General features: G+C 41.2%; 1 protein-coding gene across 1 annotated transcript in view; it reads left to right on the top strand.

Moving 5' to 3' along the window:
- gnai1 (guanine nucleotide binding protein (G protein), alpha inhibiting activity polypeptide 1) overlaps window positions 1–13,566 on the top strand; it is a 29,935-nt gene extending 16,369 nt beyond the window's left edge. The window contains exons 3-9 of the mRNA XM_050036773.1: window positions 808–949; window positions 1,278–1,435; window positions 5,595–5,723; window positions 9,077–9,206; window positions 9,367–9,520; window positions 11,644–11,870; window positions 12,348–13,566. Coding sequence (XP_049892730.1) covers window positions 808–949; window positions 1,278–1,435; window positions 5,595–5,723; window positions 9,077–9,206; window positions 9,367–9,520; window positions 11,644–11,834 — 904 coding nt within the window. The 3' untranslated portion in view covers window positions 11,835–11,870; window positions 12,348–13,566. The remainder of the gene's footprint in view (window positions 1–807; window positions 950–1,277; window positions 1,436–5,594; window positions 5,724–9,076; window positions 9,207–9,366; window positions 9,521–11,643; window positions 11,871–12,347) is intronic.
- Window positions 13,567–14,443: the final 877 nt, after the last annotated feature.

The following is a 14,443-nucleotide window of genomic DNA, read 5'->3' as shown; positions in this document are numbered from 1 at the left end:
TGAAAATCAAAAGAAAGCATAGAATAATGTGCTGAAGGAGACTGTTGTGCCATCACATTTTTTTGTGGTTTGAGAGCAAAGATCCGGTCGCTGCTGTGCAAAACTCCGCAATACAATTAGGTCCGAAAAAATCCCAGAGTCTGAATACAAGGGCTTGTGTATCTAACCTGAAACAACCCAATCTAAAACATAAAGTAATGAGATGCACATTCCTTTACATTGGAGGGGAGGAGTGGAATAAAACCCCAAATGTAATTTGTTGGTCATGTTGTTTTTTATGACTGTATAACAATGATGCTTTTATGTTTTTTATTAGATGTATTAATGTAAAAATGGGATAATAATAGCATACACATGTCATTCCCTCTCCCCGTCTGCCCCCTGGCCTAGATCTCAGGACCACAATGGAAATAAGTCATGTGACTTCTGATAACCTAAAGAATTTCAGCACTGTGCGCACTTTTGTGTGCTGAATTTTAATGTATTAAATAAAAACCAATCAATCAGCACTGATGCAGCTGTAGAAAAGGATTGTCTCCCTGGAGAACCATAATTTAAGCAGGAGGGTCATTGTGGTTGACAGTATTTGTGCGGACGTTAGAACTGCTGTGTAAAATGAGTTTTTATAGAGGAGGAAAAGTAATTTCTTAAGAAAGTTGAGAAACATCATTCAGCATGGAGAATCTGCCATGAAAAGCTGAGGTTTCTGTCTGTGTGTGCAGCATTCGGAACAATTTGGTTACTGTTTGTTGCAGTGCTGGAAAGCAGCTCGACTGCTGCTGACCCTGCTTTTCCCTTTTTCTGCAGGATCATCCACGAGGCCGGCTACTCAGAAGAGGAATGCAAGCAGTACAAAGCCGTGGTCTACAGCAACACCATCCAGTCCATCATCGCCATCATCAGAGCCATGGGGCGCCTCAAGATTGACTTTGGGGACGCCGCAAGAGCTGTGAGTGACGGAGGGAGGGGGGTGTAATTTGGTTGGTTTACAGTAGAAACCTGAAGTTAGTCTGTGGTGTTCGGAAACAAGCGGGTACTAGCAAAGGTCTGAGGTCTTTTCAGGTTGTTTAAAAGTCATTTAATTATATTCTAAGTCAAAGTTAATGTGATGTTTTTGAAACGACAAGACAAAGGAATCAGCAGCTGCCACTGAAATGTCCTTATAACCCTGTGACTGGCATTTCAGCCTATTAGCAGATTAATGTTGACGATAATGGCGGTCTAACGACTTTGACGTCTGATTTATGATATTGACTCTAATGCGACTCCTCTCCCAGGACGATGCGCGGCAGCTGTTTGTGCTGGCGGGCTCAGCGGAGGAGGGCTTCATGACGGGAGAGCTGGCCGGTGTCATTAAGCGACTGTGGAAGGACGGAGGTGTTCAAGCCTGCTTCAGCCGCTCCCGCGAATATCAGCTCAATGACTCGGCGGCATAGTGAGTCACACACACACACACACACACACACACACACACACACACATATAAACAACAAGTTGCATGGTTCTCCAAAAAACTGTGAGTCCCCCCGCTGAAAAGACTCAGTGGTCCCGCACACACCAGTTTACTTCAACAGCTTTTAATGACAGAGTCACATCAGATGACCAGACACATTTCTGCCATTCCTCTGCAAACACACTGAAATCTGCTGCCTCAAGTTGCTAAACACAACTTGCCCCAGCCATCGACCACGCTCAGAGAGCTACGGCACCATGCATCTATCTGGACTTTTACACTGTCAATATTTGCCCTCCTCTACCCAGCCTGAAGAGCGGTGGCTGGAAAGACAATTTAATCTTTGACCTTTCACCTCAGCACGGGAACATTTCGTCACATGCTTAAAAGAAGTGCCGCAAATACTGAGAAAATGCTCCCTGCATTGTAACTGTATTTTCCATGACCAGCCTGAGTCCTTTAGATATTGTGCAAGAGCCTCTGGCATCATAACAAATGATATCATCATGGGGCAGCTCCTGTGTTTTGTTAACAGAAAAGCCATTTGTCTTGTTTTGCTGCTGCGGAGCAAACATCAGCGCTTACGTCGCAGGCCGAGGGAGCTGTTGGCCTTTTTCTAATTGGTCCCTCTAATCCCGCTGTCCAGGGGCTTTTCATGAATAAGGAACAGCATTGCTAAACCGTGTGTGTTTTTTACCTCACTTAATACCACTGGAAGACAAACAAAAGACTTGTTTGCGTGAAGGGGAGATTACTTGTGTTTGTCTGCCAGCAACTAGAGGTCACTAATCTCGTTTTTTTTCCATTGTGATTTATCAGCAGTAACCTTGAGATAGTTGCTCGGGTCATAATGCACCCAGCGTGTGTGAAAATGGAGGTGTAAGTGTGACATCCTGTACGAGTATAGCAAATGCGTCCATACAATGACAGCAAATACTCAACACATATTAAAGCTGCAGGCAGCAGCACCAAGTTAATGAGTCAGGAAATTAAAACAAGTTTTAATGATCGTTCAGAAGTCATTTTTGGAGTTAAATCTGAAACAATTCAAACCCACATTAAGGTATTTTCAGTCTTAAAATTCAGACTGCTGCCATCATTTTGGATGATATGAGGATCATTCTGTAAAGCGCAGCTTCCTTCATGGGATGTACTTACACCTGACGTTGACAGTATTTCTGTCGTGGAAATAAATCTTACGCCTGCACCTGCAGGATGCATAAAAAATGCATATGAACTTAAAGAAGAACTGGGACTGAAATGTCATTCTCAACCTTTAAAACAGCAGATGATAAAATATCTAAACACAAGGTCCACGCAGGAGCTTTCAGTTATATTACACTAACTTCCTCAGGAGATGGAATTGGCCCAGTGCCCAGTTGTCCTGGAATTACAGATGTTTAGATGTTGGCTTAATGGTGAAAAATTAAGAAATTAGCCAAAATTTTAAAATTGATAATTGTCGTCGGCTACAGCACTGAGTCTCCAGAGTGTCTTAGTTCAACGTCTGCCCTGTTAGCACGAGCTAACACAACAACAGCGGCTAACATCCAACACCGAGCACCAACTCAGTGCGACAGACTCGCACTGACACACAAACAGCGTGACTCTTGTCGTTAAAACCACTGATAACCATTAGGTAGCGCGATGCTAACAGTAAGCCCTATTGTTGTGTGTGTGCAGGCGGACTTTCACCAACTGACTCCGGTGCAGAGCACAGGCTCCCACAGCACTAGCCTAATGATAAACAGAGAGAGTGACAAAAGGGCACGGAGGGTCTGAAATAAGATTTTACCAATTTTAATTAGGAAAAAAATAGGAAAGTCAAGTTCAGCTTCAAATATTCACTGTTGATGACTACCAAAACTGTGGCACCCAAAAAAATGGTATTTAGGATGCAGTTTTATCAACAACTTTCTTGTACTGTTGCTGGAGTTTTTAAATTTTTCCTCAGCACTGTACAAATGTATGCCTGATACCCATCTCCTGCCCGCATGGTCTTCTCACTTCAAAAAAGCAAGCAGGGCCTGAGTTTCATCTGCAAACCAAGTGCTTGCCATTCACTTTGACATGTAGCGGAATCGTCACTGAATGTTGTTGCTAAATGGGGAAGGGGATCAAGAACTGGTTCTGAATTGTCCGATCCATTGGAATCGAATGCCCCAGAACTTATCAGTTTCCTTTGTCAAAGCCGGCATGCTTTTCTGATGTTAAACTCGTGTCTCAGTTGCTGGAAATTTGCAACTAGACGACATCATGGCAGAGAGGAAAAAATGGTGAAAAGCATGGCTCCATTTCTTAAATGAAGCACTGCTTAAAAGTCTGTAGATGATATTTACAAGTAAGGGTGGAAACACCAGCAATACACTGAACCATCTTTTGACCCAACATGGGCTCAAATTCCAGGAATACCATGCAGAGCAGTGGCACTCTACACACCAGTGCCACTGCTTCCCAACCGAGGAGCACACTCCCTACCGAGGATAAATATCCTGTTATAGTAACATTCGAACCATGTGGGCAGGCTTAGCAGAGTTTTTCTTTGACTAAGAAAACCTAAATGAAAACCAATGCTGTACAAATAGTCTCTATCTACACAATGTTCAAACTCAGAGATAATAAAACCTGAGTAGGCCTTCTTTTTTATCACAAAGAGGATTGATCAGCAATCAATAAGGGAATCGATGAAGAATCTGAAAGATAAGCAGGGCCCATAATGGCATTGGTATCAATACAATGTTATCATTTCCCAACTCTAATGCTGAATAATGATAACGAAGCCAATTTGATGTCACCGCTGTCCACTTGGAGGCAGTCGGCGTGCTTTAGTCCGACCCTACAGCACAACTCTGTGCGCTTAAACTGGTAACGGAAATCAATGTGGCCAAAAGTGCCGATGGAAAGCCCTATTCACCTTAGCTGTTGGGTCTGACCACCTCTTCAAGAATAGTCTCGCTCACCAGACCTTTCTCAAGAAAAGAAAGGTCTGGCTGGGCCGACTCTCACTTTAAGATTGGAGGAAAAAACGCCCCGGCTGCTTGTATTTCTTTCAACCAATCACAGTCGTTCTGGGCGGTGCCACAGCAACGGTGCGCTTGCAAAAATATTGCCGGGGGGAAACAGGTTTTGGTGTAACACGCCCACAAAAATATCACCTACAGGACGCGAACCATGGCAGAAAAATGGCTACATCCCCGCAAGATCAAACACAGCAAAAGTTAGTAAAGGACGTGTTGAAAACGGTTGAAAACTGCTACACAACCGGAGGTGGTAGGGCGGGACTTCAGCGGGTGGCTTGTTCCGCCCAATGAGAGGCTGATCTATGCAGCGAACTTCTGCCCGCTCAGACTACTTCAAGAAGGTCTTGGTCTGGTTGTTTTGGTGTGCACCTGAGTTTGATTGCTGTGTGCACACCTGCCCAAACGAACCGCACTTAGGGGGCAAACGAACTTGAGTTCGACTGAACCGAACCAAACAGGGCAAGTGTGAAAGCACTCTAAAATGATTCCATACCTCCATTCTCTATACCTGTACATTCCCGTTCACATCAACGAGAATGCTCGGGCCTGTCCCAGCAGGTATGTGACAGAATGTGGGACAGCACCCTGGACAGATGGCTCGTCCATAATAAGACTAACACAGAAACACACTCTTCAACGTAGGGAGTTTCCAATTCCAATGAACCCAGAGGGAGTCCACCAAACACAGAGAAAACAATGCACAGTCCTCCTCACTAAAAATACCAGTGCTTGAGTTAAAACCCGGGACCTGCTCACTGTGAGGTTACAGCTCTCACCACTGAGCCATCATGTCTAAATTTACCACAGGCAAATTATGCCTCTTATCTTGTAACTTAACTGTGTTCAGCTTTAGCTAACTTTGGATGAGACTCTCATATTAGAACTGAAAATGTCCGATTTTACAAACTTATGCAGGTATGTCCTGATTTTACAAAATGTGTAGTCATCTGATACATGCTGAACTCTTTTTTACTCAAAGTAAATTGACTTGACACTTGACCCCGATACTTCTGACACATTTCTTCCCACTTGTTCCTGCTCTCATTCTCACTCCCCCTTTTCTCTCTGATGTTATTGTATTCCCTGCTAATGTCCTTTTTTCCTTTGTCTCCTTCTCTCAGCTACTTGAACGACTTGGACAGGATATCCCAGGCCACCTACATCCCAACTCAGCAGGATGTCCTGAGGACTCGAGTCAAAACCACGGGCATTGTGGAGACGCACTTCACGTTCAAGGACCTGCACTTCAAGTGAGAATTTCCTCACCGTAACAGCTGGCTCGGCCTCAAAGTGTTTTTTTTTTTTTTTTTTTACATGATGGCTTAATTAGCTTTCCTTCCTGTCACTGACTCATTCACTCCCATAGAAATTCCCTTTGTGCACGTACAGCTGTAAGTTGTGACACAGTCTGTGAAGGTGTTGTGCGCATTAGCGATGACTCAGTCGGGGCCCTCTGTTGAAAAAAAAAAAAAAAAAAAAACATACAGGAAGTGGGGGCAGCAGGCCCGATGATATCATGATACCAGAAGTTTGGTAGCTGATGCCAGTGTCATTGAAATTCATGCTGCTGGGCTTCACAACAGAAGAGAATAACACCATGTTATATGATCCATAAACACACACGCAAAATGGTTCTGTGTTTGTCCTTTTCTGTGCAATTCCAGACAGCAGCTTCAATCTACAGTCATGATGACACACCACTGCTGTCAGAGTTTATTGCAACACAATACAGTACTTCTGTAAAGTAGTCATTGCTTGATGTCATGTAGGAATTACACAGCAGTGACCGACCAGCTTCATAAAAAGCAAAGTTAGCAAGTTATTTGTTCCACCTCATATTTCCTAACAACATCCTAACATCAACATCATGATGTTGGTCTTTCACATATTGCAACAAGTTAAATGTGATTACTTCTTTTATACAGTCATTGTTTTTTTCTAACAGTCCCTTTCCCAGTCCTGCCTTTAAAACAATAGTATTTCCAGATGTGGCTTTTGCAGTTTAGTCGACCAATAGGAGCTCTCACAGGAGCTAAATGAGGCTTTTTTTTACTCCTATTTGCCACAGCTGTGTGCATTTTTTTGAGATTGTTTCATACAACGTCCCTTTGGAACCTGGTTTGAAAGTGATCTTTATTTTTGGATTTGCTTGTCTAGAAATTTTCCCTGAATGTGAGAAATTGATAAAGATATGTACATGATGTCTGACTTGTAGAGACTTTGGTCTGGATTTAGAGAGAATGTCCCGATGTAAAACACTTTATAGTAAGCAATATTTTAGCAACATCTAAACCTTTTGACTAGGGCTGAGCAATATGGCCTAAAAATAATATTGCGATATTTTTAGGCTGAATCACAATGCATAATATATATCTTGATATTTAGAAATCTCCTCTAAACTACCGTAGACTACCAAAATACTAAACTACTAAATAAACTACTGTTACAATTAAGTTAACAATAAAGTTAAATAAAGTAATGTTATACTTAGGTTATATAAAGTACTGTTATAATAAAGTTAAATAAAGTACTGTTAAAATTAGGGATGGTATTGTTAAGATGTTATCGATACTACTACGCTTATCGATTTTTCTTATCGGGTCGGTACTTTATCAGTTCTTTTTCATTACTTAATAATTGTATTTTAGAAAATATATTAGTTTTAAAAAAGAACAACTTCAGAACAGGATTAGATTTGAATATTTTAAATAAAAGTGTTTTTTCTAGAGCAGCAACAATAACTTTTGTACTTCATTTAACCAAGTTATAACAATAAAGACAGATAAAGCACTGCTATAATAAAGTTAAATAAAGTACTGATATGATAAATTGAAATAAGATAACATAAAATAAAACTATATTAATCCACGCTTGGGAAATTCACGTCACAGCAGCTCAAAGCACTGACAGAAAAAAGGAGGGTGACCATGTTACTGAATAAAAGAAAGATTGTTTCAATAAAGTTACAATAAAGTTAAAAAACTATATATAAATTAAATAAAGTACTGTTATAATAAAGTTAAAATACTATAATAAAGTTAAAGTACGGTTATAATAAAGTTATAGTTAAGTTAAAGTAGTTATAATTAAGTTAAAGTACTGTCATGATAAAGTTAAAGTACGGTTATAATAAAGTTAAACAAAGGACTGGTATAATAAAGTTAAAGTAGTTATAATTAAGTTAAAGTACTGTCATGATAAAGTTAAAGTACGGTTATAATAAAGTTAAACAAAGGACTGTTATAATTAAGTTAAAATACTATAATAAAGTTAAACAAAGTGCTGTTATAAAAAGTTAAAGTATGGTTATAATAAAGTTAAACAAAGGACTGTCATAATTAAGTTAAAATACTATAATAAAGTTAAAGTACTGTTATAATAAAGTTAAAGTACGGTTATAATAAAGTTAAACAAAGGACTGTTATAAAGTTAAACAAAGTGCTGTTATAAAAAAGTTAAAGTACGGTTATAATAAAGTTAAACAAAGGACTGTTATAATTAAGTTAAAATACTATAATAAAGTTAAACAAAGTGCTGTTATAAAAAAGTTAAAGTACGGTTATAATAAAGTTAAACAAAGGACTGTTATAATTAAGTTAAAATACTATAATAAAGTTAAAGTACTGTTATGATAAAGTTAAACAAAGTACTGTTATAATTAAGTTAAAGTAGTGTTATGATAAAGTTAGATGAAGTATGCTATAATAAAGATGAATAAAGTACTGTTACAGTAAAGTTAAAAAAAGTACTGTTAAAGTATTGTTATAATAAAGTTAAATAAAGTACTGTCATAGTAAAGTTAAATAAAGTACTGTTGTATTAAAGATAAATAAAAAGTACTGCTTTAATAAAGTTAAATAAAGTTTAGATACAATGAAATAAATTAAAGTAGAACCACTGGTGCTTTTATTCTGAAGCACCTGGAGTTAGCAGTTAGCTGAAAGTTAAACTGTTACAGTGACAAAGTTAAACATGAGGATGAATTCACTGTGAGCAGAAACAACTAACACCTCTCTGGTTCATATGTTAATATTTGCAAGTCGTACTGGTGCTCCATGGTAGCAAAATGCAACTAAATGGTTGCTTTTTGTTTCTGTGAGATCGAGGGAGCCATTGGAGAAAGTGCGAGAACCGCAATGTCAACGCAAGTTCCATGCCGGTTGCTTTAAAAAAATTATGTGCCACTTCATACTCAGTGTTTGCAACATAGTCATTTTCTACATCCCGTGTGGAACAAGCTGTGATACATCGACCATTATGGATATATATGATATATCTCCCACCACTTCTTTTAACTGCAGAAGCTAAACGTCTGCTGCTGCTCTGAATTGTTTCCCTCTGCTGTTACATGGCAGACGTTTGCTGGTCACTTGAGTATTCTCTGCACTGCTAAGATTTTATTAGTACTGTTTTCAAGGAACAATAGACAAAGAATCTCTGTTTCCTTTATCTCTTACTGTCATCACTCAACACTGCAGCAGGACCAGAGCAGCCGCAGCGACTCTTCATTTATGTTTTTACCTCGGCGTTTCACAAACACTGCTTGTACTGTGTATGTATGTTTGTGTGCTGACGAACATGTTTACTTCTTTCCTCCCTCCAGAATGTTTGATGTTGGCGGTCAGCGGTCTGAGAGGAAGAAGTGGATCCATTGCTTTGAGGGTGTGACCGCCATCATCTTCTGCGTGGCCCTGAGTGACTATGACCTGGTGCTGGCTGAGGACGAGGAGATGGTGAGTGCCTCAGCCTCTGACTCATGTATCAACACAACAGTATGCACTGTGTGTTTGTACACAGCAGGAACTTTGGGTGGAATACGTAAAGGATAGATTCCCTTTAGGATCAGTGAGCAAAACACAATGATCAACATCGCCTTCCTCTTTCTTTCTTCAGAACCGAATGCACGAGAGTATGAAGCTGTTCGACAGCATCTGCAACAACAAATGGTTCACAGACACCTCCATCATCCTCTTCCTCAACAAGAAGGACCTGTTTGAGGAGAAGATCAAGAAGAGTCCTCTCACCATCTGTTACCCAGAATATGCTGGTAAGATTGCCAGCATTTTACATAACATGTTTGAGAAGTAGCCAATTTCTTTTTTACCTTTCCCCAAAGTTTTTCATAATGTGACTAAGACTAAGAACATTTTTTGTGAATTAAAAGTCTTACTATATTTGACAAGACTTAGACGAGAAGATCAACACCATACTCATATCTGTTTGCTAAATATAAGGCTACAGCCAGTTATCTTAGCTTAGCTTAGCGTAAAGACTGGAAACATGGAAACGGGTAAACTTGCAATGCCCAAAGCTAATAAATCCTGCCGACCAGCAACTGGTAATTGTGGGCTGTTTCTAGGGAGCAGTGACATCTCGCAGTCGTAAGCTTTGACAAGATGACACCTCCGCGGATGGTAGATGAGCCACGTGTTTATCCTCAACACGTTGTTCGTTGGAGTGTGCTCCGAAACACCAGGGCGTATACAAACAAAATGTTCTACAGACCCTTTTAGAGCCAGGGTCACAATGATGTCAGTTTGTTAGCTGGAGGCACAAGATGACTTTCCACCACACTTGTGTTATTGGGAGCCAGAATAGAAGGAGTCATGGCTCAAAACTTAAATTTTATCACATGCCCGTTATCAAAAACAAAGACAACGATGGTTAACTGCGATGAGACGAAAGGACTGGATAGAGGCCATCATCAAAAATGCTCACATGTGCAGCACAAACTTCATATCAGATTGGGGAGATGTTACGAGGAAAATTGGATTTCCTGGTAAAGCTAACATTAACTTCGATGGTAAAACAAACTGGAGGAATCTGTTCAAGTGTTGTCCTCCTTTGTAAGATTGGCATAGTAATCAACCACGAAACTTCCTGTGACATCATCCATCCACTGAGTGAGAGCATACGAGTCGGCCAGTCTGGTCCCGTTGGTCAGTGTTTACGTTTTTCAGGTAACACTTGCGGTCCCGTAGAGTGAGTGACCTGACATGGTGCGTTCGTAAATTCATTCATAAATTCGTCCTGTTGGTCGAAGAAACGGAGCTTAATATTTCTACATGAATGAAAGAACAGTTAAGAGTCCGCATGGCGCTCTGTACTCTGAGAGTGTGGTGCTCTGGATAACCGAATGGTACATTTCGACAGCGCTCCGAATTTACGAATGGTCCAGTTTGCTACTTAGAGCTAGCTTATGTCTGTGGAGAATTGTTTTGCTTCGTGCTAAGCCCCGCCCACCAAAAAACATCATACTGTTTACTAACAGTAAAAGGGTCCATGGATAAGGTAGAAACAAAGTCAACAAGTGTACAAGAACAACGTCACAGGAAATGGAGGCTGTCTGGCGACATCAGTAAACAGCGGCGTACTGCCAGACATTACACTTGTTTACTGTAATATTGTTCCCCCCTGGGTCACCACTCTGTCCATGAGATTGTTTTTTTTTTAAGCTTTTATAGTGGTCTCCCGTGTTCCTCTACACCCTGCAGCAAAAAGCCTCTTCTTTCCCCAGTGTGGTGGCTATTTCTGTACAAGAATTTAAGGCCATTTTACTGTCCCAGTGGTCTCTCAATGAGTACTTGAAGAGATGTCTACACAGGCGAACGTGCTTGACCAGGTCAATTAACGAAGTCATTTTTTGGCACACAAACACAAAAAACCAACATAAACACATCTTTACATGACATTGGCAGCAACCAGCAGAGACTTCAGACAGTTACTGCTCTCAGCCAAGAAACAGTTAAGCACTTAACCCCTCATAAAACCACAACTTGTTCAACCCAAAATCAAAAACACATACTTTTCCTCTTACCTGTAGTGCTGTGTTTTTCAACAGATTGTTTTGGTGTGAGTTGCTGAGTGTGGAGATATCAGCTGTAGAGATGTCTGCCTACTCTTGAATGTTATGGAACTAGATGGCACTCGGCTTGTGGTGTTTAAAGCACCAAAAAATGCATTTGAAAAACTCAACATCAATGTCTCCTTTCCAGAAACTATGACCTGGTTACTCAAGATAATGGAGACAAACAAGCAAATATTTAGCAGGATGAAGCCCAGCCATGCCACTCTGTTCTCAAACAAGACAAATACACTATTTCAATACCTTTTCCTATGTTTCGACTTCCTGACTCTTTGACTTCCTGCTCCTCGTCCTTTCTTTTCCAGGCTCCAACACGTACGAGGAAGCAGCTGCCTACATCCAGTGTCAGTTCGAGGACCTGAACAAGAGGAAGGACACCAAGGAGATTTACACCCACTTCACCTGCGCCACAGACACCAAGAATGTGCAGTTTGTGTTCGACGCCGTCACCGACGTCATCATCAAGAACAACCTGAAAGACTGTGGTCTCTTCTGAGGAGAACGGCAGTGGAGATAACCTTTTTCTTTCTTGGTAAGGAACTCATCATTCTTGCTTTTATCTTTCTAACAATGAAAGTGCGTACCCCTTGGTCTGGCTCTGCGTTATGAATGAGGGGGCATGTCAGGATTATGACTGAAAGGATGCAGTGGGTGTTGCTGAGGAAATCATGAGAGCCTGGTTTAAGTGTGCGCCTGCATTCTGTCTTTTCTCTTTCAAGTGTGTTCAACAAATTGGTTTAAAATGGTTCGTTTCCAGAGCTTAAGCATTCAGAATTATGGAGGAGAGTAGCTGGAGTTGACCACAAAGATGCGGCGTAATCCATCATAATCACATTCCTAATTAAATCTCTGAAATCAGGCTTAAATGCATTTTCTGCTCCATTTAGATGTTTGTGAGATGATGGTTGCAAGATCCAAAACCCTCATTCTATAAAACCACTCACACCCATCTCTCCTCCTCCCCAACGTCTTTCATGTTTGTTTCTCCCTCCCCTTCTTCTGTCCTCAGGCAGTGGAGCCAGTTTATTGTGCATCTTTGGTGGGGAAGATGAGAAGAGTCAGGAGGATCAGTCACGGACCAGTGCTGTACTATATGCCACTTTTAACAGCTTTATTTATGTTTTTGTCTTGGAACATTTTGAACTAGCGTTAACGACATTTGTGTAGGATGTTTGTATCATTGTAAAAGCGTCACCGCAAATTTTCCGCACACTTTTGTTTTTTTAAATTTACTTTTTTTTTTTTTTTTTTTTAATTTTTTGAGGAGAGGGAGGAGGAAATCACGTTTTTTGCTGTTCCTTCTGCCGCTGTCTCTGGAAAAGGAAACTTTGCCGTTGGTGGCTTCTTTTCTTCCTTCCCTACAACCAAACAAAAGGGAAGAAAAGGGGTTCAACTTTTTGAGTCCAGTTTGTTGGTACTTGTGCCTTCGCATGCCTTTTTACTGCGGTCGTAGTCCCAATGCTTGTTCTGTTGCCTGCTGAATTGTTCTAAACATAAAGAGGTAAACTTGTTTTCATATGTTAGTGTCCCTGCTATCTTCTATGTGCACACCACTGAGCTATCGGGAGGAGGAAGATTTCCCTCTGGTCTAAAGGTACATGGGTCTCCATGGTGACCAACATGTAGCCTCCACCGTCCCCTATCCCCCATCCCCCCACCAGCCATGACAATGGAAGGCCTCGCCGGCCGCTCACACAGTACAATACTGAGATGTATATTGTTACATTCGCCCCGCAGATCCGGGGTTCTGGTTTTTAAACAGTGTACAAAATATCCATTCTTCCCAACCATTCGGAAAATGGTTAGCTGAGGCACTGAGCTAATTATACGCTCGAGACCAGGGTAGGCACATTTTAATGTATATTTTAATGTATTTGGAGGAGAGTTTTTGGGAGTTTTTGGTGTTAAGGAGAGAAAAGCCGAACCACAGGAAGAGATGGGTGTAAAGGTGAGGTAGATGTCTGAATGTGTTAGGGTTCAGACGCGGTTCCACCAATCAGTTCGTGAAACCTTTCATTCAGGCGATGGAAGCTAAGATGGTTAAGGGAGCCTGGTCTGTGATTTTTAGATCAGTACCACTTTGCCAAGAAGAGTGATAAATACGGTCCTGGATCTGTTCATATGAAGAAACTGCCACAACTGTCAATGTATGTGTATGTTCTCCATGGATGGAGAATCTTTGTAGACTCATCTCCCTTATTTTGCTAATAAAAACCATTTACAAACCACATGGAGTTGCTGTTTTATTGAACATATGTACCTTCAACATTCATTAATTTTCCGGTACCACTTAACCTTTTAGGGGGGCGTGGGTGTGCTGGAGCCTATCCCAACTGACACTGGGCGAGAGGCAGGGTACACCCTGGACACCACTTAACCTGCATGTATTTAGACTGTGTGAGAAAATTGGAGTACCCGCAGAAAACCCACGCTGACACAGGTAGAACATGCAAACTTTGCACAGAAGGGTTCGAACCAGAAACCCTTTGGCTGTGAGGTGACAATGCTAGCCACTGCACCGCCCTGTATCTTAAACAGTTCTGCCGAACATCGGTATCGGACGATATTCACCTTGTTGACTGCCATTGCCGATCAGCAAATGAGATGACATCCACCATCATGCAGCATCCCATTGTCTTGGGGAAGGTAGAGCAGGTTGTCCAGTAATCAGAAGATCAGCGGTTCGAAGTATCCTTGAGCAAGATACTGAACCCCAAATTCCGCCCAATGGCTGTTCCATCAGTGTGCGAGTGTGTTAAAAACTGAGTAGCAGGTGGCACCTTGTATGGTAGCCTCGGCCACCTATGTGTGAATGGGTGAATGTGAGTGCTTTAAGTGGTCAGATGACTAGAAAGGCGCTACAAATGCAGGTCCATATTTCGGACGAACACAGATCCTCGCCTTTGGTACGAAATCAGCAAGTGGAGAGCTAGTGAACACTAGCTGTCCTTCCACTCTCATTCATTCCATTCCATTAGAAAACGCTTTCGTCAGTAATAGTTCATGCACTCATGCTTTAATGCTTCTGTAGTCATGCAGTCAGGCTTCATTTCTTCATGAATGGCGAGCTGGCCACACAGAGCAGGCTGCTATACATACTCTATG

The sequence above is a fragment of the Epinephelus moara genome, chromosome 23 (assembly GCF_006386435.1).
Source record: "Epinephelus moara isolate mb chromosome 23, YSFRI_EMoa_1.0, whole genome shotgun sequence".
Taxonomy (NCBI): Eukaryota; Metazoa; Chordata; class Actinopteri; order Perciformes; family Serranidae; genus Epinephelus; species Epinephelus moara.
Note: the sequence above shows the minus strand (reverse complement) of the source record. Positions and strands in the feature narration are given on the sequence as shown.